This window comes from Lygodium microphyllum, chromosome 17, assembly GCF_053477565.2.
Source record: "Lygodium microphyllum isolate KBCC chromosome 17, Lygodium_microphyllum_v1.1.10, whole genome shotgun sequence".
Classification (NCBI taxonomy): Eukaryota; Viridiplantae; Streptophyta; class Polypodiopsida; order Schizaeales; family Lygodiaceae; genus Lygodium; species Lygodium microphyllum.
Genome location: NC_141151.1, coordinates 131,493,051 through 131,520,282, shown reverse-complemented (window position 1 = coordinate 131,520,282; position 27,232 = coordinate 131,493,051). Strand labels below are relative to the sequence as shown.

At 38.9% G+C, this 27,232-nt stretch overlaps 1 protein-coding gene across 1 annotated transcript; it reads left to right on the top strand.

Moving 5' to 3' along the window:
- The first annotated feature begins 9,124 nt into the window (after positions 1–9,124).
- On the top strand, positions 9,125–11,436 carry LOC148022358 (pentatricopeptide repeat-containing protein At2g03880, mitochondrial-like). Its single transcript, XM_087697980.1, has 2 exons — positions 9,125–9,905; positions 10,164–11,436. The coding sequence occupies exons 1-2, from the start codon at positions 9,590–9,592 to the stop codon at positions 11,318–11,320; spliced, it is 1,473 nt and encodes a 490-aa protein (XP_087554106.1). The 5' UTR covers positions 9,125–9,589; the 3' UTR covers positions 11,321–11,436.
- The last annotated feature ends 15,796 nt before the right edge of the window (positions 11,437–27,232 follow it).

Below are 27,232 nucleotides of genomic sequence, written 5' to 3'. Positions count from 1 at the left end.
ATGTACTAAATATTTCAATGCACTTACTATGAGAGGGAGGCCTAACGTGAGGGGGAAATCCGATGAAAGAGGAAACTATAGAAGCAACTCTCACACAAGGAAGTATGTAAGAAATTTCTACCATGAAAAGTAGGTCTCTAATGACATCATGGCTACATTTTACCTAACTCTTCATAGCAAAGAAAAATGCATTTCGTAGACTTAGAATCAAGCTTAATTTGCTTCTCCCTAGCTATATACATAAATGCCTCCAAAGCCAAAAACATGGAAGCGAACATAACTAGGTCTCTTGCCATACCATAACTCCTTCGGTATCTTACCATCCAATGTCTTGCTACTAGGAGACCTATTGAGCAAATGCACAACTGTCTTTATATCTTTAGCCCAAAATCCATTAGTGGGACTAGCATTAGAAAGAGCATACTATAGAGCCCTTTCTAAATAGTCTTGCTCATCTTCTTAGCCATACCATTTTGAGCAAGTTTCTCCAGAGCTATCAACTCTCTCTTGATATCACAACTTGCATGAAATTTCTTGAAGACATATGATGTATACTATCCACCAATATCAGTCCTTAAGCCCTTAAGCTTCTTGGCTAATTGGCTCTTTGCAAATGCTAAGAACTTTTGAAATGCATCCAATACATCACTCTTCTTGCAAAGAGGGTACATTCAAACCTTCATTATTGCATCGTCTATAAAAGTGACAAAGTACAATGCTCTTCTCAATGAAACCATAGGAATTGGTCCACACAAATCATTATGAACCAAATCGAGATAGTTTGATCTTCTACTCCCATTGCCTCTCTTATGTAATACGTTTAATTTTCGAAGAGACAGCTCAAATTTAAAAAAATTAGAGACATGGGAGTGGTTCTCTACTTGTGATGCTACAAAGAAATGATGCATTCGTATTGGAAATAACTATGCATGTAGCATTGTTGGCATTGTGAATATACACTTGTCACTATCAAATGGTTCTTCTTTTGTCTTGTGGAATGTATGGTATGTTCTAGCCTGCATAAAAAGTTTGATCAATATGGGATAGTTGGATGACTATAGTTACAGAGTAATATTTTGCGATCATGTATGGAAGATTTTCAAGGGATCTCTTGTTGTGGCCAAAGTGTCAAAATTTTGGTACTTTGTGTCCTCTCCATATTTTTGGTATTAATGACCATGTTGTAGCTATCATTGAACGATCATCTATTTCTTTATGGCATCACTGTTTGGAGCATATGTCAATCATTGTAATGAAAGATTTTTCCATTTGCATCTAATATGTGAAGTAATATGAAATGATGCTCCAAATTCCAAAAGCCAATTCTGAGACATGTCATTATCCATGGCAACCCAAAATGCATCACCCAAAGAGGATACATAATATAAGACATCACCATCATCACTACTATATGCATTTATCTCTTCTGTCTTTGTCTTGATTTTATTTTCATTTTTTCCCTTTTGCTTGTTTTTTCACTTGTAACAATCCTTTTTTATATTCCCCTTCACTTTACAAAAGAAGCATTCCACATTCTTTTTGTTAGATAACTTGCTTCTTATCTTTGCTCATGAGAGTTCCCTTAGCGTTTGATCTTTTTTATGTGTCTCTTGTTATTATAAAATAAGCATTATGTATCCTCTTATTGTGTGGCTTACTTCTTGACTTAACTCTCTCATGAGAATTTTCTTGGCATTTAATCTTCCTCCCACCATAAGTGTATTGGAGCTCTTTGACCTTGCATTGTTCTTTCTATTCACCTCCTTAATATTCACAGTACTCTCAACATTACTAGTCCATTAGTACTCTCCAAGTATGAAGTTACTAATGTTAGTTCTGAAAGTATCCCAACTCTCATGTGGAGTAACTAACAAGAACATGGCCTTCATTGTATCATGAAAATAATCTTTTGATATGCCAATTGGTAGAAAATATTGTTAAACCCATTGAGGTGATTAGACATTGAAGCCCCTTCTCCATGTAGAGATAAATGGATTTTTAAAGCAATCGACTTGGATGCTGCACTTTCTTTTCAAATAGGTCACCGAGATGTTTACATACAACGTGTGCACTTGTTTTTTCACATTAAATTACACAAACTTTGAGAATTTTAACATAATAGCGGAGCATGCCAACTCATCGAATTATTCTGATGCATTTGCATCCATGTCCTCAAGCTTAATTTCACTACAATTGGTCAACTTCACATGCTTCTTATAGACCAATATAATGTATATTTTCTCTTTCCAATATAAAGAGTCCATACCATCAGGCTTTTCAATATTACACAATGCATTTTTTAAACTTGATGAAGAAGCCATAATGTCAAAAGTATGTCTATACACAAAAAATAATAAGATATATCCAACTGTAAGCTTAAAATAGACCAAGGGCAACAAAGGAATGCCCCACAAAGCTAACCAATGGCTATCCAAATGTTGAGCTAGCATAAAATTGATGCAAAAATCATACCTCAGCACTCCCAATGGCATATGAATTTTTTCCAAGCTTTCCCAAATATTCTAGCTATTTCTAAGCATAAAACATCTACTATTTAAGATCAAGTACATGCAAATTGCATTCACAAATCAATTTTACCCCACATAATCCCAAAAAATGAGCATAAACTAGTAGATTAAATCTTCAAGATGACAAATCCATCAAAATTTGTGTGTAATCCAAAGCTACGAGAAATCTAGGAGTTTTTGAGTGTGAGCTATTGTCCAAAAGTGCTATCTAAATTTGAATTATTTTTCTATGTATAAAACATATAATTTAAAATTACACAAAATCAACTCTACAATTGCCCAATTTGTAGCTCTCATCTCACTCTTCATTTTGAGCTATGAAACACCTCAGTTTGATATTAGATACAAAAGTTGAAGTGTTATAAAAGTACCATAGTTGTCCATGACTTATGTAGCATGCTGTGTATCCACTCAAAGTGGACAGATTGCTCTCAACATGAATGCTTGAAAGGTATTCCCAATTTCTTATTTGTTGTACATATATTTGAGAGGAGAAAAATAGGAGACCATGATGTTTCCTCTTCTCTTGGAAAGCTTCAATGCTCAATCTCTCTAAGGATCAAAAACCTCTTTCCAAGCATTCAAAGCTAAGTTGTTACACATTAGTGCCAACCCCACTAATGGCTACCCAAATGCAACCAATTTGAGTTATGGAAGCCCCTAAATTGAGTCTCAATGGCTCCTCATGCCAAAGCACTTGTTTGCCATAGATGTATGAGAATAGTATCTCTATCAAGATGCATACAACAAGCGCCAATACTGAAGAAGAAACTCAAATCCTCGACCTTCATGAAATAGCTTCACTTCTCATGCTCCTCGCTCTAAGTACAAGCTTCCATGTACATTGAACATTAGTCTAATACATATGAGCTGGGAGGGAAGTAATTTGGATGCAAGGTATAAGCTATGGGTGTAAAAAACCAATCGATTACCCTTGATTCTAGCCTTTATTGGCTATCCAATCACTTTGAACTTGGGCTATGACAACCCCAAACTAAGCCTCAATCTCTTCCTTAGACAAAGCACCTATTTTACTTAAATTAGAGAATGTGGTTTACAATTTGTACCTCTTTTAAATTTGGGTTGTAGCAAGCATTAGTCTCGTGGTAGGCTTTGACTCTTCATGGTAGGTCTTGACCTCTCAAGGATAAGGCTTTGATACTAGTGGATAGGATGACGAGCCACAAACTACACACACACACACACCCCACACATACACGAAGAAAGAGAGAGAGCACTAGTTTTTGTGGGTACTTACTCTTACTCTACATTTCTCCACTTATAGTGAGTGTAAAGTGTATATACAAGGAGTGGCTGGTTGACCATAGCTAAATAGCATTTATGTCAACAAATCCTCAATGTCTTGTAAGAGGCTATACACACCCTCATCATGAGGTAGGACATGCAAAACAATAGGAAGATTACCTTGAACTAAGATGTACTTTGGACTTCCTTCCTTATTTGTTTAGCTTGATCTCAGTCACCTTGCATGCAATGAGTGCAACATGGATTTCGAGATCCCAAGAAAATCGTGGGTCATCACTAGCATCAACCTTCTTGCATGGCTTTGCCTTCCATTTGAGAGAGACATGATTGAGAAATGAAATATTTATTTGAAAAGAGATGGACCCTTGATTACTTTATGCTCAAAGAAGCATGTAGATTAAAGCACTCCAAGGAATGATCTAAACTCAATACTAAAGATACAATCTCAGTAGTAGAAGATGTAGGGTTGATCCACCACCCTTTAGTAGTCACATGGATTTGATTTCAATGGGCATCTCTCCAAGAGTAGTCGAAATGCTTATTATGGCAACTAAACTAAGTCAATGCAACACCCCTTTCTAAAATAGGTAGGTCAAGAAACTCATGATGCTCTAGTATCTAGCAAAAAGGGCTATATCTCTAGTTCCATTTGAGAAAAGTGATTCCATAACATAGCCTTGTCAAAGATAATTTAGGACCATAGACTAAAAAAAATAAGTATATACTCCTCTAATTTAATGGAGACCCAAAAAATTCCCTACTAATCAATCAACTTTGAAAGCCATCATTTGCATAATTGGAAAGTACCCCTTCTCCCCCTCACCAAAGCATCAATAAACAAGGTATAGCCTTGGGGAATTCACTATATGTATACCCTCTATATCACGTGCATTCAAGGCCTATTTATAAATATCCTTATCTATGAATTTTCTCTTAATAAAACATAACCCTTTTCTATTCAATCTATAAGTAACCCCTTCATATGGGACCCTTCTGTATGTAAAAAAATTTGTAACAATTGTATTTTAAAAATCCCTTATGTTGAACCCACATGATACATACATATATTTACAACTGATATCCCTGGGGGTATAGCCCACAAGTGTCTCAAGCCATAACTTGCATTTGATCTTTTGCAACAAAATCACATTGTGCTTATGTTGTTTAAGGATTTGTTTAAGTAAACCCCTTTAGATTGAGGGAACAAATCCCTCTAATATTCTATGATAGTAGTTTAATCCTCCTATTCATAATTTGCATCACATCAAGCATCTTGAGATGGCCCCTCCAAGGCTCGCTCCAAGGCAGTATAACATTGGTGAAATTTTGACATTTTCCTTCTCACTTCTTAAGCGATTTTTTACATGATGTTTCCATTTCTTTCCCTTTTCCATCCTTAGATTGAGTAGCCAGTAGGATAATTTCTTCTATCTACTTGCCTATTAGAAAATCAACTCATGAAAGTCCTTGGTTGCAAAGGAGGCAATGCACCATCCCCTATGACAAACATAGGTACCATTTGATTCGATACTTCTATTTTCTACAACTCTTGTATAGGGTTATCATTGATGCATCTTTCTCTTTCAATAGCTCTTTGGGTATTCTTAAAGAGAACTATATTTCACATAGAACCTTAAAGCCCCGTTCCAGTCATCCATCCCACAAAATCTAGGATTTTTGAGCACCTATTGGATTCGCTTGGTACTAAGTGCACATTACACAACATGCTAGCAACCATTCTAACTTCAAACTCAAAGATCAAGTATAGACTTAGGAAGGAGACCCATATTAGGCAATCTCAAAAGCAACGCATCATATGGGGAAAATCCTACTATCTAGGGCAAAGCATGAATAACTTCATTTTGAAACCCATGTGAGCTAGTGTCTAGTTATGTTTCACATGGGATTCCATGAAGACTTGGAAGAATTCTCTTCCAAAAAACTTGAAGTGTAGCAATGAATATTTTTAAAGAAAGGCACCAACACCATTTGGGAGACTCTTCTTGAAAAATATTTTCTAAAGAAATATGTAGATAGACTAGTAGAAGAAAAATTATAATACCTCACACAAAAGTTTTCTATTAGAAGTTTGTTAAAGGGCTTGTGGAATTTCTTGTGCTATAAAAAGGGCACCTCATTTCATTATTAAGCATTTGCATATCTATAGCCAATGTTTGAAGGACAACCTCTAGGTTAACTTGCTTATTTTTGAGTTGGATTGCATAGAAATCCAACTCCATCAATGTCTCACTTGCAATTTGGGACAATGCCCATCCCATCACTACACACTCTTCTTGCCTTTCATGCACAAGCAGCACGTTTAATATATTTCTCGCTCTTGACGATTGAGTTTCCCTCTCTTTCCACCACTAAGAACCTAAACATTGTAATGTGTCTTGTCATTCTTATATTATAGAACACTTGTGAAAATGGATTTTTTAGTATGTTCACTGTTCATTCATAATTGGTATTGCAAACTTACCATGTGACTATTAGCTCTGTGTGTGTGTGTGTGTGTGTGTGTGTGTGTGTGTGTGTGTGTGTGTGCGTGCGTGTGTGCATGTGTGCATGCGCGTGTGCATGTGTGTGCGTGTGTGTGTGTGTGCGTGTGCATGACATCAACTTGCAAGTCCCATGCAGCTACCATTGCCTAGTCCAAAGTCCACCAACTTGGCTCACCATCATAGTTAATCATGAGAGAGAGAGAGAGAGAGAGAGAGAGAGAGAGAGAGAGAGAGAGAGAGAGAGAGAGAGAGAGAGAGAGAGAGAGAATGTGTGTGTGTGAATAACATTTAATGTTCATGTCTTAATGTTAAATAACTTCTTAATCAAGAGTGATAAGATTTTGATGTTAGTTAGGTAATGTTGTTAATATGGTATAAATCAATGCAAATGTGGTGAATACTTTTATCAATTTTAATATTGATGTTAATACATTAGTTAATCTCAATACATTAATAGGTTAATTAATATAATGATTCATGATAACAAATTAACTAGTTGATGCATTACTTTAATTAATATAATAATACATTCATACTTTAATTAATGTTTGAAAATAATTAACACCTTAAGATGTGAATTAGTACATTAATATGTTGATTATTATTAATGCATTAAAATTAATTAAGACTAGCATTCAACATTATTAACACACTTATACTTTAATATTAATCTTAGTGTGTTAATTAAAATAATACATAATCAAATCTCGATATTATCAAAACTTAATTGTAATCTATAAATAGTACCAATTAGAAAGTAAAGTGTATTTAATATAAATTAAAAATCAATGTTTATTAGTATATGTTGATCTATTACTATATAATCTTAATATATAGAGTCAATTTATTAATGAATCAATGATATCTTATATATATATCTTTAAGAGGTTTGGGGCAAGGTGCCACATGGCATGCACCAACATGCCCTCAAACATCTTAATAAAATGTTTTGAGGTAAGCCATGTGTGCGAGCCTCATCATGACCTACCCATGCCTAGCCTAGTCCACCCATCATCATCTACATGCACTCATGCCTAGTCACTTGCCCACGTGCACGTGTGGCCACTTGCATGCTCACTCGCATGTGTGTCTAGTCACCCATGGCCTTTGCATGTGCCCACTTATGTGCTCTATTGTCTATGTGCTACCTAACCCCTTGATTGCATGTGCAACCTTGCCCAATCCCTTGGCATCGATGCATAGGATACATACAATTACAAATATAATATAAACCTATAGCAGTCAAAAATGTATATTTTTATATCGAACATTTAAGTGATATGTTTTGTATGAGCATTAACATACATATATTATTTACATACATGGAACATGAATAGGGTTGATTAGATAGTCTTCATCCAAAGGGAGTATACACCTAGTACAATGATGGTGATCAAGTATGGTAGGTATGCCTCCTAAGGCAAGAATTGGGAGGTGGACTTGTATAGGTTCCTACATGTGAAACAATGACTCCACCTCTTTGTCTCTCTCTTCTTCCTCTCGGTCTCCAATGTGACAAAGTGTAGGGGTGAGACCACATGTGGGTAGCATCAAGTTGCATTTGAAGGAGGGGATGGACATGCCAAATAACATAATGAGTTAGACACTACATGTCATAACAAAACAACCAAATTGCCAAGTTCTCTTTGAAAATATTCCTCTATATGTGTGTGTATTTGTGTGACTATGTGTTTGTGTGCAATATTATTAGTTTCTATACATGTAATTCTACAAAGATATCATGGGTTTATCTTTTTGGTCTATTCTATTATGAATAGAGAGTGTTTTTGCCATAGAAGTATTGTGTCATAAAGAAAGTAGTGATGGTAGGAGTAGGGTGGTGGTGAGCCCATCCTAAAGGAGCAATAGTGGTAGACTAGCTCTTGCACCTAGGTTAGAAGGTGGTTGGGTGGCAACTAAAGTGTTGGTAGAGAGCAAAAGAGTTCATGCTATTTTTTGTGGGTGGCACATCCTTTGAGTTGGAAGTAGAGTGGTCAAGGAGGTTTGGGCAAATCAAGGGCCCTAATTGTTACTATCTAACACTAGTGCCTAACATTAGTGTGAAGCATGCACCTAACATTAGTGCCAAGAACCAGAAGAATCTAGGCATGAAGTGCCTAGTAGGCCTGATGCATCACACATTAAGTAAGGCTTACCAGTATGTAGGTAATGCGTCCCTTTAAACATATATGTATCTGTAAATGCGAGACCAAGTGCTATGTAAGCACCTCTCATCTCATTTGAGCAACATAAGCTGCAGTCATCCCTATTACATTAATCTCTAGAGATTTGAAAAGGACCCTTGCCTTACATTGGTGCCCATTTGCATGAATATAGTTTTATGACCCTTGTGTGCACCTACATCAAAGACATACTCTCGATTTATGAAAATACCCTTGCCTCAAACTAGTACTACCCATTACATGGGTATACCTTTACGACCCTCATATGCGCCCATTGTCCAATGGAAATTGTTTTTAAAGTAGATACAAAAACCTTCAACCTTGATAACGTGTCGATATTATAATATTATGAAGAAAATGATATTTACAAAGCCTATTTAGAGGCATCTTCAAGACTGGAGGGCCTACATTGAAGCAATATTAGACCTTAACGAGTGCTTTTTGAAAGGCTTTAAAGGTGCTATTATTGGGTACACAGCCTTTGAGGGCTACCAAAATTTCACCCTTAACCCTACGCCTTCTCTCCCATTGGTACCAATGGCAGTTTGCAAGTTTCATCTTTTATATGTTTTGGAGGATTTTTTGGACCATGTTATAAGTAAATTGGCCTTAGACTTTAAAACTAAAAAGATCCGACTCCAAGGTTCTTTCCCTCAAGCTACTACTGAACTATTCATCTCTCCAGGAATTTAGAGGAGATTCAGGGTTTTCCTTCCCAAGCTACTGAATTGTTCAGAGGCGTAGGGCCTGTTGAATGGCTAGCTTGCCCGTAGCTCAAATGGTGTACGCTCGGAAGACTTGAGTTCTGTTCAAGCCGAACTGTTCTGCGGTGTGGGCTGTGGAATGTGTGCCTTAACCTTGAAGGATCTGTGTGGCTTCATCTATTTATGAATGATTATTGTTTGAGGTTGTTGTTGTCATGGAGTCCTCCTGGGACAGTTTTCGAATGATTGTTGGTTACATACATATCTAAGAAAAACATTAACCAACATGAATTCTGTAGCTGCACTGAGTTTAACAGTCAGTTAAGGCAGGCAAGCAGATTGAAAGAAAGAGAGGTAGGAAGGAAGATGCAAATACAGACAACTTGCCAAGCCTCAGTTGTTGAATGAATCATATTGTTAGCAACAATGGTCAGGAAGCCATTGCAAAGTATGCAGCACTGCTGCGCTCATGTGAGGCTCTCTTACGAGGGAAGCTTGTCCATGAACTCATCGTCCGAGCCGAGCTCGAGTCTAACCCCTTCTTGGGAGGCTTGCTTATTCAGATGTACATCAAATGTGGATCAATTGTTACAGCAAGAGTGTGCTTTGACAAAATGCAGAAGAAGAACTGGCTTTCTTGGAATACCATGATCTGCACCTATGCTCAACATCATTACACACAGGAAGCTTTCCTCCTCTATCGAGACATGCAAAGTCAAGGTATGTTTCCTGACAAATCCACCTTCGTTCACCTTCTTTCTGCATGTGTTAATGCCATGGAATTGAACAAGGGTAGAGTAATACATGCACAGATTATTGGTTTGAACAGTGAGCAGGATGTTTTTGTCGGGAGTGCACTCATCTACATGTATGATAAGTGTGGGAGTGTACAAGATGCTAAAGGCACATTTAACTTGATGCATAAGCAAGATGCTGTATCCTGGTCCTCTATGATTGCTGCTCATGTAAACCATGCAGAGGACATGGCTGCCTTGCAGCTCTTCATACAAATGCAGCAGGAAGGATTTGTAGTGGATAAGGTCACCTTCGTCAGTGTTCTTAAGGCGTGTGCACATCAGGAAGATGTAGCCAAAGGCAAACAAGTTCATGCCCTCGTTGTCGGCAGCAGATGTGTATCAAATGTAATGTTGCAAACAGCCCTCTTGGACATGTATGGTAAACATGCTTCCATATATGATGCATTGAAGGCATTTCACGAATTGGTCCATCGAGATGTCATTTCATGGAATGCCATTATTGCAGCATATGCTCACCATCAGCTCAGCAAAGAGGCCTCTGGGCTATATCATCAAATGCAGCAGGAAGCCTTGTTGCCAGATAGAGTCACATATATCCATCTCCTTGATGCATGTGCTGGACAAACAGCCCTACTGAAAGGAAGGATGGTCCATAGTGTCATTTTAAGTTATAATTATAAGTCTGATTTGGTTCTTGCATCGGCCCTCGTCAATATGTATGGTAAATGTGGCAGTCTTGAAAATGCTCTGAATGTATTTCATGTTATGTCTGTGCGGAATGTGGTTACGTGGACTAACATGATTACTCTACATGCTCAGTATGGGTATAATGAGGATGCCTTAAATCTGTTTGAAAAGATGCAGCTGGAAGGAATTGCACCTAACCAGGTTACATTTGTTGGTGTACTTTCTGCTTGCAGGCATGCTGGGCTGGTGGACACTGCTTGTAGCTATTTTTCCTCAATGAAGCTAGATTATGGCATAATGCCAACTGAAGAACATTATGATTGCATGATTGATCTTTTTGGGAGGAGTGGAAGGCTGGGTGAGGCGGAGGATTTGATAAAAAAGATGTCACCTGGACCAACAGTTTGGTCATGGATGGCACTGCTTACAGCTTGCTTGAACCATTTTGATGTGGAGCGGGGAGTGTATGCTGCTAACAATTTGTTTAGACTGGATCCTGGGAACAGCGTTCCTTACATAATGCTGTCAAACTTGTATGTGTCAGTTGGTAGGCTGCGCAATGCAGAAGAGGTGAGAAGTTTAATGATCAGAAAGGGTTTAAGGTCTCCGGAATTGACATTTGAAAAAGAAAAAGTTGAAGAGGCAGGTGATCAATGCGTCCTCTTGTTCAATGAGATGCAAAAAGCGTAGAAAGTAGCATTTGCATTTCAGCCTGATCAAAGTCAGGATTATGTATGGCATCTTATTGCAATTTATGCCACAAATATTTTAAACTTTTGCTGTACTTAAAAAGTTTTTTTGAGATGAACAGGCTCAGAGTATAGCTCTCGTTGAGATACAGAAAGGTGAAAGAGAGTAGACTATGCAGCTTAAGGACCATGTTGCTGAGCTTCTGAGTCTGATGAAGTACAAAAGGCTCAGTTGCAAGAATACTCTGGCAAGTCAATTTCTCAAGATTGGTGTGACTTAGAACCAAAGGCTCTTAGTGTCTCTATGGAGTTTATGGTCTTGAAACCTGATGTTTGTCATTAAAGATGCAGGCGTTTCAAGAATGACTCTCTACCTTTATCAATTCGCACAACAATGTAACTTAAGAAATTGTGTTTCATTGTTTGACAAGGCTTCAGTCTTCCTGAGCAGTATGGCCACTGGCCGATCATTACTTTGGAAAATCATTTTTTGCTATTTGGAATTCGACTGCATATAATTACACAAATTCTCCACCTTTCCCACCAATAAAAGTAAGAATATAGCTGATTTCCTTTACCAAGTGATTTTTGAATGCTCTATCAATTCTAGTTTGAGAGCTAATATCTTATTAGGAGTTTATTGTGTTCCAGAAGAAGAGCAATGGTTTTGAGCTTAATTAGAAGTTGTCAAAGGCTCATCTTGCAAGGAGAATGATATGCTCTTCATGGTTAGCTTAAAGCAAGTGCCCAAATATGATGTAGGTTGATTTGAGATATGGTGGACAGTGAAGTTACTAACAGATTAGAAGAAGATCTTGTTAGAGTGCAGCAAATGCGGAAGCTTATGGACAAGATTGAAAGACAATGAACATGAGAGAAAGGGAGAGAAAAAAGAGATAGAAGAACACAAAAATTTGCAGTCAATGAATGCTGAAACGATGAGGGCAGATGTACAAGGGTTGTCGATGTATCTCAAGTTGGATCTCTCTCACCAATGCTTGGAAGACAAGTGACAAGGGTAGGTTGCCACTGGGACATAAATAGCGTGAAATAAAGCCATAAAATAATGCACTCTCCAACAAAATTGTTGGACTTGATCATAAATGACTCAAATAATCAGCGATAACCAGTCTGCCTACCGCGTGGCATGGTTGCGTGCATGGCAAGGTGCCCATACATTGTGATTGTTGAAAAATGCCCACTAGCTGATAGGAAGAATGTGCAAGTCATTTAGAGAGAATTGATTGCACCAACTTTATTTTGAGAAATGCTAGTCCAGGGAATGGCTAATCTCTTAGCACCTCCTCTTAGATCGTGGATGTGACATAAGGCTTAGGGATTTGGAGTGTTGTCAAAGGACTTGAGGAAGTGCCACCTTTGTAAGCAAATCTATTAGATTATCCTCTATCTTGTAGTAAATCACATCAATAGTCTTATCCGAGATATTCTCTCCAATGGAATAATACTAAATGTTAATATGCTTTGATTTAGTGCGAAACACTAGGTTTCGTGCCAAAGCAATGCAACTCTCATTGTTGCAATGAAGGATTATAGGATATGTTTGAGGGCAGCCAAGCTCTCTTAGTAACCTTCAAAGCCACACTGACTCGCACATGGTAGAAGATGTTGCTTTATACTCTTACCTTTGTGGAAGAAAATACGATTACGAGTTGCTTCTTGCTACTCCATGAGATAACACCTGTATCCAAAATAAGAAATATATTGTCATTGACCTCAATTGGTTAACATTTCTGGTCCAATTTGAATCTGTCCAGGTCATAAGAACCAAAGACGAATGTCGAGTACTTGCAAGATAATGAATCCCAAGATCGGGGGTTCTCCCTTAAGAACTGCAAAATCCTCATAGGAGCTTTCCAATGTACAATGTTAGGTTCACTTAAAAACCTGGCTAATAAAGTTGTAGGAAAACACAAGTCAACCCAAGCGTTTAGAAGCTACATCAAGGATCCAATCAACGGTATATAGTGGGAAGCATTTTTTACTAATGAATTTGCGTAGATCATAGCCTTTCAGTCTGCATCCATAGGAGAAGTGGCATGATATCCCTCCATCTCAAATGTGGCCAAAAGCTCTTGCACATACGATTATTGGGAGATGAAAATCCCCTTGAAGTGATTGCAAAGTCTCCTTCACAGAGGTTGACTTCCTATTGTGCATGGCATGGGTCATCAAACAATAGTTAGTACAAACAAGCTTGGTGGCATATGTTTGGTTTCTTTGAGAACGCAGTGGACCATCTTGTTTTTGTAGGGTCTCTCTCAATCCTTGAATCACGAAGTGTGCCTTGAGTCCAATGAGGAGGAGGTTGATACTCTCCTTGTTGCTTCCCATCTATCAGAGTCCTTGGAATATCCACTAGAGCCAACTCTAACAAGTGAATTTGATGGTGAAGCAATCTCCTCCTTCATTGAGGGTGGAGCCTTAATAGGCAAAGGATCCAAAGGCACTAGAGCATGTGCCCAATTGTCTCCTAGATCTTTAGGAACCGGATGCTCAATACCTCTCTCTATAGTTGGAAACTTTGTGAATCGAATATCTTGGCTCCTATACACCTCTCGAGAAGCAAGATCATGTAGCATGTATAGTCGGAACTATGAGCTATATCCCACGAACATTGATCTCTTGGAAGCTAGCTCAAACTTGTCTCTCTTTTTCTTTGGGATGTGAACACAAGCATCACGCCAGAACACCCTAAAATAAGAGACATCTAGCTTTTGTCCAAAATAAGCCTAAAAAGAGGTCATACCAATCACGATCAAAGTAGGATATCAATCAAGGATGTGGACAACGGTGGCCATTGCTTCGGCCTAAAGGCACGGAGGTGTCACCATCTCGATCACATTGCAATTCTTCTACTCCAATTTGCTATTCTCCTATGGGATATTTGTGTTGGCAAACTCTTGGTGAATGCCACGATTTGCATAAAAATGAGTCAATGGGAGACGAACTTCTTGCCTTGTCGAAATACAGGGACTTGAGTTTCTTACCAGACTTGTTCTCTTCAAGGATCAACCAATCCTTAAAATGTGAGAATGCTTCATATTTAAAGACCAAGAAATAGGCCTATATCATCTTTCTAAAATCATCAACAATTAGCATAAAATACAAACTCCCCTTAAGGGACTTCGTCTTCATGGGTCCATATAAGTCCATTGAAGCAAGCTCCAAGGGCTTCTTAGCTTGTTACGAAGGCTTACTAGGAATAACATCCCTATGTTGCTTGCCACAAGTACAAGATAGACATGATGGGTAGTTTACCCCAATCTATGGCAATCCATGTAGTGCCAATTAACCACAAGTGGCCTTGTGAAGGTACTCGTAGTTGAGGTGACCAAACTAAGTATGCCAAAGCTCAATCGGAGTCTGTGAAGAAAGAAGAGAAGAAAAGGCAAAAGAAAATGACATCTTGTGGACTTCATTTTCCTCATGTCTTACACAAAGAACGTGTATCAAACTCGATTGTTAGGCACCACCTTGCCTATCTGGAATTGATTGCATATCACCCTTGCCTTTGATAGGGACCGAAGAATGGTCACCTAGAAGGATCTACTCATGCATCAAACGTATACATGTAATCCCATTTGAAGGATTCATGTGGCGAGAAGCGCCATTGTCCACAATCTACTCACAAGATCGTGGGGCATTGGTTGATGATGGAGTAGCCATTGCTCTTAAGTCTTTTCTAGTCTTCTTCTCCTTGGTGTCCTTGTCCCTGTTATGGCAATCTTTCTTCTAATGACTTGTCTTGCCACATATGTGATAAGTAGACTCCTTGGCTTTGTCTTGTTTGGACTTCTTGTCCTTCTTATTGTTGTTCTTTCCCTTTTGTTGGGAAGACCGACCAGTCAAAGCCTCCAACTTAGGAGCGTTCTGACCTTTGAGTTGTTCCTCTTGGTCCAAGATGATAGGAACAAACTCCTCCCACTTAAGGGTCTCTATCCACCTTGAAGAAATTAAGGTAGAGTAGAATGCACTGAATTAGGGCGGTAATTAAGAAAGAAGAGTTAATGCCATATTCTCTGAGATAATCGCATTCCTTGCATTCTGGACTTGCATATGCAATTGTTGAAGCTTATTGACATGCTCCTACATAGAAGAAGACTTATTAGGACTCAAAGGAGGGAGGTCGGAGTTACATACATTGGGTCAATTTGGGATTTCCCTATGGCTCGCCTTTGCTCTGAAATAGTCATGACATGACTTTTGAGTTCAACTATTGAGGCTCTCATTGTGTACCATACTTGCTCGAATGAGCTACCATCATTTTCTCTATTGTTTAGTGTTAATAATTCCTAAATGGTTTGGGGGCACAATGCATCATGAAATGTGGAGACCAAACAACATCCCTCAACCTTCTCATCTAGGATGAGTCTTAGAAGGTCATCTAGGTCATCATCATAGTGCTCTCTAAGGTGTTTGTGCTCTTCCAAAGGTAGTGGGTATGCTAAGAATTCCTCATATTCCTCGGGTAAGATTCCAACATCACACTGGGCATCAATGCAAGCAAGGAACATGATTTTATCACTCAATTCCTTAAGGCAATCAGTTGTTGGTTGATTTTCATTGTGGGCAATTTCCACTACAATGTTCTTTAATTTTCTCAACTGCAAGTTAGGTTTCAATTGAGCTACAGGCTTTGGTCATATTGAGCTCAACTTGAGAGTTACTGATTCATGGTTGAAGAGTAAGAGAGAAGAGAGGAAATAACAATTGCATGCATTCAATTTGTCCCAATGTGTATGTAACTTCATCAACTCAACTTTGTCGTTTGCAAAAAGCCTCAATCATGAGCTCTGTCAAATCATAAGACATTAAGATGGCAAGCATCACCATGTTCCAAATGTGATAATTCTCCCCATCAAGCTTTTGATTTGACGGAAGTATGGGGACCATAGTCCAAATAGCTTGAAACTCTACATCAATTTCAGTTGACATTTTAGATAGAATGACTTGCACAAAAACAAGCGCACCCCTCCCTAACTTTGCGCACTTTGCTAGTGCCTACTAGGGCTTTCTCTGCTTGTCCTCAAAGTTTCACCCATTGGAGGCGATGAAAACTCAAAATACTTGCAAAAAACAACAACTTTGCTCCTCTACATTATTTCTATTCACTTGAGCCTCCGCAGGTTGTGAATGCAAACTTTTGTCGTAAAGAATCCCCCTAATCAGGTTTGTGATCAATTAGCCCTTCTATGCTACTTTGATACCATGTTAGAGTGTAGTGATTGTGGAAGTGTACAGACAAGACTAAAAGACAATGAACACAAGAGAAAGGGAGAGAGAAAAGAGACATAAGAATGCATAAATTTGCAGTCAATGAATGTTGAAATGAAGAGGGTAGATGTACAAGGGTTGTCGATGCATCTCCTTGAGCTAGATCTCTCTCACCAACACTTGGAAGATAAGTGATGGGGACAGGTTGTCATTGGGGCATAAATAGCATGAAATAAAGCCATGAAATAATATAGGCAGCTAGCAAAACTGGCCAACCTGATCATAAATGCTACCGCTTGATCATAAATGACTAAAATAATTAGTCTATAGCCAGGGAGTAGATGAAAATTTTGAGCCCAAAACCTTTGCTGTAAACGATTGGGTTACCATGCTGCCATCTTGCAAGGGCTCTCATAAGGTGAAAAGAAGAAAACGAGATGATATAAAACATCACTAGAAGGGGCGTATCATTGCCTTCAAAATTATGCCCGAAGGCTGGTTTGTCAAGGTGCAACATGTTTACATGGCCAAGGATATGCACTTACCTCCAAACGAACGTGTTCCCCAACAAACACATTGTAAGTTATAAGTTGAATAACGTATATAATTCTTTTCCATTTATGCAAGTTCTAACAAACGGTTCGTCATTGTAGATATCTTTCCGTCAACAAGTATTGAATGGCAACCTGTGGAAAGCCTAAGTGGGACTTTCCATGCCATTCATAAGGTATTGGCAAACATTATTTATGCCGATCAAATTGTGTCTTTTTATAGTGAATGCAAGGTTTTTATATATTATGCACAGTATGTGGTTCCCTCTAAAGCGGATAGGTATGGGAATATCGAAGATTTGCCATTGCCAAGTCTTTCATCTCTAAACTGGGAGATTCCTGACAAGGTAACGGTGCAAAGTTTCAAATTCAAAATATCTCAGGATATTAAAAAGTCCATGACAGCTGGAAGGATCTCAAGAAGAATACGTTTATCATGGTTTGTACCCCTCCATATCTTCGTGGCTTGCTTCAAAACAACAAATTTACAAAGAGCGAAGGTATCCTGGCTAAGTAGAAACTTTTCGGAAGAGGATTTGGACAACCCTATAGGGACGCATTGGAAATCTAGAGAGTGCGACCATAAGGGTGATATCTTGAGGTGCAGTGCATGCCCTCAATCCTTGGCTTTGGCTTACAGTATCCCTCGCCAAACTCTTGCGTTGGGCTTTGATTACAGGAGATACAAACTAAGATTGGGTATTTGGGTTCCCTTGGATTCCGATACAGATTACACACCATATAAACTTGCGGTGCACGTTTTGCCACATGAAGAAGTAAAGAAGCTGAATGCTACTTCCAATTGGAGTCTGAAAGATGTGAGGGATACCTTGGAATTGCTAGACAATACATCCCCTAGATATAAGTTCAAAGTGAATGGTGTAACAATTGGTAAAAGAGCCGAGCGCTCTTTCTTTTGTACGAGTTGTTTGTCTCCCACAATTGTGAGTTTTGAGCCTTGAGAATGAAAACTTGGCAGGAATTTATCTTAATAGACTGTCCTTAAGATATTTTTTAATGGGAACTCATAAGCTATCATGAAGCAAGTCGCCTTTCGAATGTGTATAAATAAAATGTACATTACATTCGATGTACAAGTGAAAATTTTCATTACACAATGAGGTACAAAAATTGCATAAAAATGTACAAAGCCAAAATAATAAGGCTCGTGTATGCTTATGTTTGCTATTTTGATTATTTATCGATTTCTTCAAAGATATTTTTTCTCACAGGGCCTTTCTTTGATTGTTGAAAAAATTTCACCTTTACAGGTAGTCTCTTTTCTTGGGGCTTAAGAGGGGATGGATCAAATTTCAGAGGAGAGAGCATTGGCATTCCTTTTTTCTTAGACTCTGCAGCAGTGGTCCCATTGCCTTTGCCCTTGCCCTTGCCTTTACCATTGCCATTGTCCTTACCCTTTCCCTTGCCCTTTCCCTTGCTTGTGCCCTTGGCCATTGAAGTTTTGGGAGGAAGAGGGGAGTCAGGATCATATGGTGTGATTGCCTTGTCCAGAATCAGCTCGATGCATCTCTCCCTTATCCACTAAACATATTATTCAGGATAGTCTCTGCACTGTAAGAATAAATGTTATAAGTTAGTGAAAATAAATCATGATAAGGGTTACACAAACATCAAATGAAATTAACTTACATTCACTCCTTCTATTAGTAACAACTTTGAATCCACTATTCTGCAAATGTTTGAGATAACTCTCCATCCACAAGAATGCGCATCGCTTTGCAATGGAACTTCTTGTAGAAGAAAAGTATAAGGCCTTTGAGGATCAACAAGATCCTCGTATGTTGTATCCAAAAATGTAGAAACAAGTCTACCAGCACTGCAAAAGGAAGCTTTGTAAGTTCAAAATATTCTTTATAAATAAAATCAAAGTAAGTAATTTTCTTTCAACATACATTCGTGCTTGACCATGAACACCGCTGAGAGAATTCATAAAGATAATTTCCCTTGAAAGACAATTAATGTAGATGAGACTCCAATGCCCTCTGCAAATTCATAAAAGAGGTGAGTAGAAGGGTGAAAGCAAATGAATATAAATTTTCCTCTACAGAAAAAGAAAAATACCTTTCTACATAAGGGAAAAAGATGTGGTGATTTGTCACACTATCGAAGCTACGAAAAAACGGTGAAATATTAGAACCAGATTTTGCAAATAGTTCCACAGAGAGAAGTGGATCAACAATGTATATGGTTCTTCGGATATCGAGAGTGAGAGAGGAGACCAATGCCCTGCAGTCAATAGCAAAAGCTATTCAATACAAATTTCATCCAAAATATACTTGAACCTATAAGACTTAACTTACGCAAAAAAATATATATAAGCCTTACCTTATGCAACAAAAAACCACGGAGTCAGATAGTTGGACATCCCTTTTTTCCAACATGGGCTTGTCCTCGGGAGATATACTAAGATATTCCTCCTCAGGTTCCGCAGAAACATTCACAAGAATCTGCCCATACACTTTGCCCATCTCTCGCTGTTGACGGGAGCAAGTGATGCGGCTTTCCTCTTGTAAACATCGTCTTCAGTTTCAAACACCTCCTGATTTTTTTCACTCAAGAAAGCCTCTTGCTGGGTGGCACCCCTTGTAGAGTAAAGGTGAGTAACATCATCAACATTTAGCTTTTTCTCTTTCCTGGACAATTTTGGGGGAATGTTAAGGATTTCAAGGGCTTTTTGATCGTTGGAAGGCAAGGGCCTCAGCACTTTGTCAAACCTATACCTGACTCTGCTGATGATGCTGAAATCTTTATTCATAAGGGTGATCCTATGAGCATGGGCGGCAGCAATGTAAGCATCGTTCATGAAATCAATAACAAAATCTTCTGCGGCCTCTTGCGGGGCAAGAATGGCTGAGAGTTGCCACTTCTTATTTAGACCAGAGACAGTTGCCACTTGAGACAATCTATCAGAGATCTCTTTAACGACCCTTATAAAAGCAGCTTTTGGAATGACATGCTGTGTAGCTCTCTGGGCTTTCCTGATCTCACTGAAACATCTCTGGATATAGAAGAACCTGGACTTCCTCTTTCTCTTTTGTGGCTTGGGAGGTTCAGTGGCTTTAGCAGATGTAGGGTCAGGTGCCATTGTAGGGGATGAATCTTTCACAGGGCAAGCCTCACCCTTTGCTTCCTCAACTTCAGGAGAAGAAACATTCATGGAAGATGTTAGGCCAACACCTGGTGTAGGGGGGATTTCTGTGGTAAAATGCTATGGGGCCTGTGATGGACCAGCTTCAGGAAACTTGGAAGAGGGCTCCTCCTCAGATTCATCAAATTTTAACTTTCTTCTACCCCCACTGTCCTTCCCATCCAGATACACTCTTCTTGTAGTTTGCTTTGTCCTTGACATCCAGAAAAGCAAAAATAACAACCACAAGGACAATAACTGAAATAGTAAAAATCTGTAAACCCAACAGGCTAATTGGCGCGAAAAGGGACGAAATGAGCAATTCCGATACGGCGCGATATGAACAAAACGATCAGAATGGAACAGCGCCCTCGCTCCGTATTGGAGACCACAATGCTGATACGGCGCGATATGGAGGAAACGAAGACAGCGTATGGACGCCCTCGCTCCGTATTGGCAATGACACAAGGGTGAGACCAAAATGCTGATACGGCGCAATATGGAGGAAACGAAGACAGCGTATGGACGCCCTCGCTTCGTATTGGCAATGACACAAGGGGGATGTTAATAAACCTGCTCCGTATTGGTGAGACCAAACTGCTGATACGGCGCGATATGGAGGAAACGACGACAGCGTTTGGACGCCCTTGCTCCGTATCGGCACACCTCGTTTTGACTAGCAAATAAAGGACTCAGCCAAAAGACCACCGATACAACGCGAGAGATTAGAAACAGAGAAGACGCAAGTCTTGTATCGCACCGTATCGACAAGCAAGGCGGAAGAGCTCGAGAAATGAAAAATGTACACGTAGGAAAAATAACCACTTATATACCCACGTCAATCATGACACGTGTCGGACACGTGTCCGACGCTGATTGTGCCACGTATCTGCATTTATGGTCCGTATGCTACGTGTCAAGTAACGACCGGTCCACTTGTTTGCCACGTGGTTATCGGCCACGTGTTGGCCAACGGCTACTGCCATGTGTCGAAGACCAACGGATAGTGCCAGGTGGCATTATTCCGCGCCTACATAAGGGTGTGTCCCTTATCCGTACGGCTTTTTTCAGTTTTTTCGGGACCTCTGTTTCTTATCCTAATACGGCGCAAGAGCGACTGTTTGCCTTCTTCGCTTTTCTCTCTTCGCGTCGTTTTGGAGGTTCTGCAGAGTCTTCTTTCAGCTTTCCTCCCAAGCTCATTGTGCCCAAGCTCGTGTGACCACCGTTGTGGCTCTCTCGCTTCTTGCTGGAATCACCGATACGGCACGAGGGGGCACATCCATCTGAATCGTTTCTCTCTTATCGCGCCGTATCGGCAGAAGCTGTAAACATGTCTGAACCCATAGAATTCCTAGGATCCAAGGTTTCTCCAGGAACTGGTAAAAGAAGAAGGCTTTCAAAAGGCTCAAGGGCATCAACATGCGATGAGCCTGTGCATTCTTTTTCCTCTCCATCCTCTGCCACCGGTGTGAGAAGGCCAAGTACATCTCCAGGGAAGCGAACGTCGGTAGTGAGAGGTCAAGGAGTATCAGAGCTCACTGATATCACTCCATCAGAGAGGCTACTTGATTTTATCCTTCAGAATGGAATGGATCTCTCATTCTATGGAGTTGTGAAAAATGTGTTTAATCTTGATTGGGACCTTGACAAAGTTCTGAAATCTTGTGAAAAATATATTGTGGAGGACTTTTTGGAGTTTGAAAATCTTGCAGGTCCTTCTGTTGAAGTTGGCACAATTGAATATGTCCATGTTCCCATTGGGTCAACAGGAAATGAAAAGTCAGTATTTACTAAAAAGTGCAGTGCCCACTCTCTGGAGAGGTTTTATTCAAGAGACATATTTTGCTGCACTCATTCCAAAAACTGCAAGATGATGAGAAAATCTGCTGCTTTTATTGTTTTCACCCTTGTCAAATACCATGTGAAAGCTGAGGAGCAACAGTTGGAAGAAGCAAAGTCTGCCAGCTTTTGCATGTTAGATGATCTGGTAGATGAAAAGGAAACAGAGGAGGTTGTAGATACAGATTTTGAGGCTTCTATTGCTGAGAATTTGGATGTTGCTCACTTGACAGCTGAGACTATCATTGAGGAGAGCCAAGGAGATACAAACCCTCAACCTGATGAGAGTTCTCACCATATTGTTCCTTCCCTACCATCTATACCTTTCAAGGACAAGGAGTACATTTTACTGTCAGATATTCAAAAACTTTTTAATCTCAGGGAAGATTATTGTCTAGCAATTATTGCAGAGGCTTCTGATGCTGCAAATGGGATAATTGACACAGAAAATGAATCAAAGGAAGAGATTCTCAAACTTGATAAAGAAACTCTAGATGATAAGTTTATTGATGCTGGTGAGGCCCTCTCTCTTTGTTTTGAAAAGGCCAAAGAAGCTGAGAGAGAGTTGAGTATTACTGATGAGGACTTCGATCGCATTCAAAGCGAACTCGGGATTTCCAATTTTGGAAGAGAGGAGTCTGAATATGTTAAAGAATTGACTAACATCAATGAGACAGCATCATCAATTAATTTATGGAATCCATTTAAATTGGAGTACGATGAAAATCAAGTGGTAAGATAATTTTGAATTTGCTTTTACACATTGGTAGGTTTACATTTCATGCTCATTCAGTATGGGTTTTATTTGCAGTTGGAGATTGCTGATACAGATAACTTCTTGGGGCGTGGCAAAGGATCGAGAGCTGCTAGTAACACATTCAAAGACATTGCACTCGGCCACTACTTGGCTAGGATTGACCGTGATTCCTTTTTTGTACTTCATAGTAGTTTCTCAGAGGATGCAGCATGGCCCATACTTTGTATTAAAGCTCTTACAAGGCTTCTAGGTTTCTCAGGATTACAATATAATGCCCACAAAGTAATGTTTTTGGAAAAGACTGCAGCAATTAGGATTTTTGGCTACGGCCCAGGTTACTCTGCTTCTAGAGCAGGATATTTTTTGGCGTTTTCATCCTACGCCTTAGCTGCAGACCGAATTGATGTAAAATCTATAGCTGGCTACAAGAGAAAAAAATTTCTACGTTATAGAGGAAAGATTCCTGAGGAGGAAGAGAATGTGAGAGTTTTGGAAAACTAGCTTTGTATATATTCTTTCTTATATATAAAAGTGCGATTGCTCATGTGTCATTGCCGTCTTTTATTTGCATTCTTTGAAGTTGTCGTCGAAAAAACTAGTTGAATAGCTCCTCCAAAGCATTGCTTTTTGTAACTCCTCCCCCATGCCTTGTGCTTCGAAAATAACTTGTGCATGCTTGATAGTGGGATTTTTCCATGCCTTGGTTACTATAAGTTGCTAAGGGGCCATGCTCCTCCACAAAGAAAGGTCCATGAATATGAAGAATATGCTGCAATACAAAGTAACACAAATTTTATACCAATTGAAAAACCTATCAAAATAAGCCCATATTAAATAATTATTACTTTACCAGATAAAAAGTGATATCTTTTTCTCCCCATGCCTCTTTTATCTCCTGAACAAGCTTTGTGATTGATCTTTTGAACTCTTCCGCATATGTATATGTTGTCTTATGTTGCCTGAGGAGTTTCAGAAAAACATCAAGGTGTATCCAGACCTCCATTCTAAGAAACGCAAGCCTCGGCGTGCTTGCAACATTTGTTGTGATCTCACATAGCTCTCTCCAACACTCCCAAGCCGCATTCACCTGCCTTCCTGAATGGTTTCCTAAGAATCGTCTAGCTTTTGAGCCTCCCATAGAGACATCGGCCAAGATATCTCTTGTTTTTCCTGAAAGTATTGGATCCTTTCTCAAGTGAACTTGGCCCCCATGAAATCCCATTTTTGATAGCAATGCCTCGCATTTATCAATACACTCATCTGATAAAGATAATGGCTTAACGGAATATGCGTAGTCAAGATGCAACCTGAGAAGCTTATCGATTATTCTAATCTCTGCATGCAAAGTACAAATATGAACATTCTTAAGAGAGATGGAAAGAATGGGATCCCAGATGTCTTCTATGTTTTTAAATTTACTCAAATCTATAGAGTCTCTATTTGGGGCTCTTCTTACTGGTCGCAAACTACTCCAATCTTTGGATCCAATACTTTCCATGCAATAAATGCAAGGATATTTTGCATTTGCACCATTACATATTCCAAGCATACATTTGATAGTTTTCAAATCAGCACTCATATGCCATTCCACATTAAATTTACCAACCCCATCAACTACCAACATTTCGCCTTCACTTTGAGACTTAATGATATTTGGAATACCTGTATGGTTGAACAACCATTTCAACGTTTGATGATTTTCAATTGGTACATGGGCTGCACCAATCCACCAAATCTCCATCTCGAATTGGATCTTATGCAATGGAGCTTTGCCCTCACCATTGCCATGGTCCAATGCCATGTTCATGAGGCAAATGCTAATTCTTTCCATCTTCTGTCCCTTTTGAATCTGTGCTTCATCCAACTTCAAGGCAAACTTTAGAACACCGTAACTTTCTTCTACTGTGATTTTATACATGTGAACCATTGCAATTTGCACCTTTTTTAGATCAACCCATATATTGTTAAACTCATTGTAATAAAAAATTGCCTGTTTTTTTTGTTTTTCATAGGACATAGACCTTTCGATGTGAATGTAATCTCCAAAAACATGTGGAATCTTGCGATTCATGGAAATTCTTGCAGTCGAAACTACAAGGGCTCGGGGCAATCCAAATATAGTTACCCTATTGCGTTTAAGATTTTTAAACCATAATCCAGAGATAGCACGATAACCTTTTCGACTTATACCCACAGTATCACATGTCTCTACGATTTCATTTGCTTTCACTGTGCCTTTTAAATCCTTCACTAACTCTCTCAGAGTTGGACCTCTCAAATCCACATTTTCTGGTGACTTAAGAATCCTCAAAATATCTTTCTTATTCATGGTTTCCTTCAAAAGTTTGATTCTTTCCTCATTCTCTCGGATATTTATGCCTAGTATGTTAGAGACATATTTCTTTATAAGATTTAGTCTCCTTTTCTTTGCTCTCTTACACAAGCTGGTTATATTTTTTAATGGTCTCTTCCTCTCTCTAAATCCTACTGGAGTTTCTCTCAAGCGTGTTAGCTTATCTTGCAATGAATTGTTAACATTTTTCAAAATATCAATCTGACTTGTCAACTCTAAAATATTTGTTTGTGTAGTTTCTAATGCTTTTTTCATTTCGTGCACTTGAGCTATATATGTGTAAGATGCAGAGTATAACCTCATACAGTAGCCAAGCATTCCATTGTAACCTTCTCCAGCATATCTTATATAGTCATGGACATTCAAAAAAGGAGGTGGTTTACCTGTAGAAGGATCCCTGGGATAGATATTTCCATCCACCCACAAATCTATATGCTTCATTCCTTGTGTTCGCAACCTGTTGGCTTCAATCTCATCTATCAATACTCGATGATGTATACTTCTCCAAGATGTGTAAGTCGGATCTAGCTGAATAGATAGCTTGTATTTACGTATGCTTGTGCCTGTGTTATTTGAAGTAGTATTGCTAGACATTCTAGCAAATGAACCGAGCAAGAATCTCACAATGATAGGAAGCAAGTGCAACAAAAGGAATGGTAAAAGAGAATAGTGTGTAGAAAGAAAACGCGGGAGCAAACAAATGCGAAGTTCGTACGAAAATCTCGAAAATACAAAATCTCTCGAGTTCCAAGACAATAAACGGCCGAAAAGGTGACCCTTGACCTGGATTAAAAGATGAGGGCAATTAATGGCCGAAAGAGCTCAAGGAGTATCGTGCACAAATTGAGGACCTTTTCCAATGGGAACTGATATCGGTTATATCTAACTTGTTTGGTACTCTAGTCCTATTGGTACAAATGAAGGCTCGAATATCACATGTGTATTTGGATTATGAAGCACTCAATAATATCAGCATAAAGGTTTGGCAAGATTTAAAAAATTAACAAGCTTCAACCTCTCGACAGTTGCATTGATGGAGATTCTTGTCATATTTCCATTTTGAGATTGACTATGTACATGGGAAGGAGAATGGATGGATGCATTGAGTCGACAACCACATGCACTAATTTTAAAATCAAGTTTCATTAACAAGCTTTGATCCCTTGATAGTTTCATTGATGGAGATTATTGTCATACTTCTGTTTTGAGATTGAATATGTACACGAGAAGGAGAATGGGCTAGTGGATCCATTGAGTCGACAACCACATGCATCGATGTTGGTGGTCATTTTAGTGGAGTCAAATTCCTTCACTCCTACTAAGAAGCTCTATGATGCTAACTTAGATTTTGGTCTAGAGAGAGAAATGTTAGTAAGGTCTTCATTTGGACTATGTGTTGAAGAATGGATGGAGATATTTTTATGACACAAATTTTATTATTACTACATAATCTTATAGGGCTAATATTCTATAAAAGGCACATGATACACCTATTATCGATCATTGTAATGAAGGTCCCACTCTTTAGAGGCTTTCATGAGAATTCTTTTAGCCATGGATGAAGCAAAACATTCATCAATATGTAAGGTATATTATGCATGATAGACCTCGACATCAAACAACTACAAGGTGGTGTGGAAGCTATAGCCATTGCCTATTCTAAATTGGCATTGGAAGGAGATTTTGATGTATTTTGGTACTAGCCTTCCCAAGAGTAAGTAGTTCCACAATGATGCCATCTTTACAATGGTATACTAGTTTATGAAGCAAATGAAGTTGATTCCATGTAAATTTTATGTGGATATGTAGTGGAGACTAGTTAATCAAGGAGATATTCCAAAGCATGGCTTGGCAAAGAGAATCAAGTGTCATTGTGGCTGTAAGTTCACTAGTGAATTTTGGAAGGCTTTGTTCTATGGCCTTAGTACTAAGTTAGTGTTCTCTATAACTTACCACATTTGGGATCATTTATTGGGCACCCGTTTAGTAATACCTTCAACCATGCTTTAGATACCTCTACTAGAAACTAT

Bases quoted from the DNA above. Each gene is read 5' to 3' on its own strand.
- LOC148022358 (XM_087697980.1), top strand. From the start codon at position 9,590: ATGAATCATATTGTTAGCAACAATGGTCAGGAAGCCATTGCAAAGTAT. The intron at 9,906-10,163 runs GTATGTTTCCTG...TAAACCATGCAG, and splicing joins TCGAGACATGCAAAGTCAAG to AGGACATGGCTGCCTTGCAG.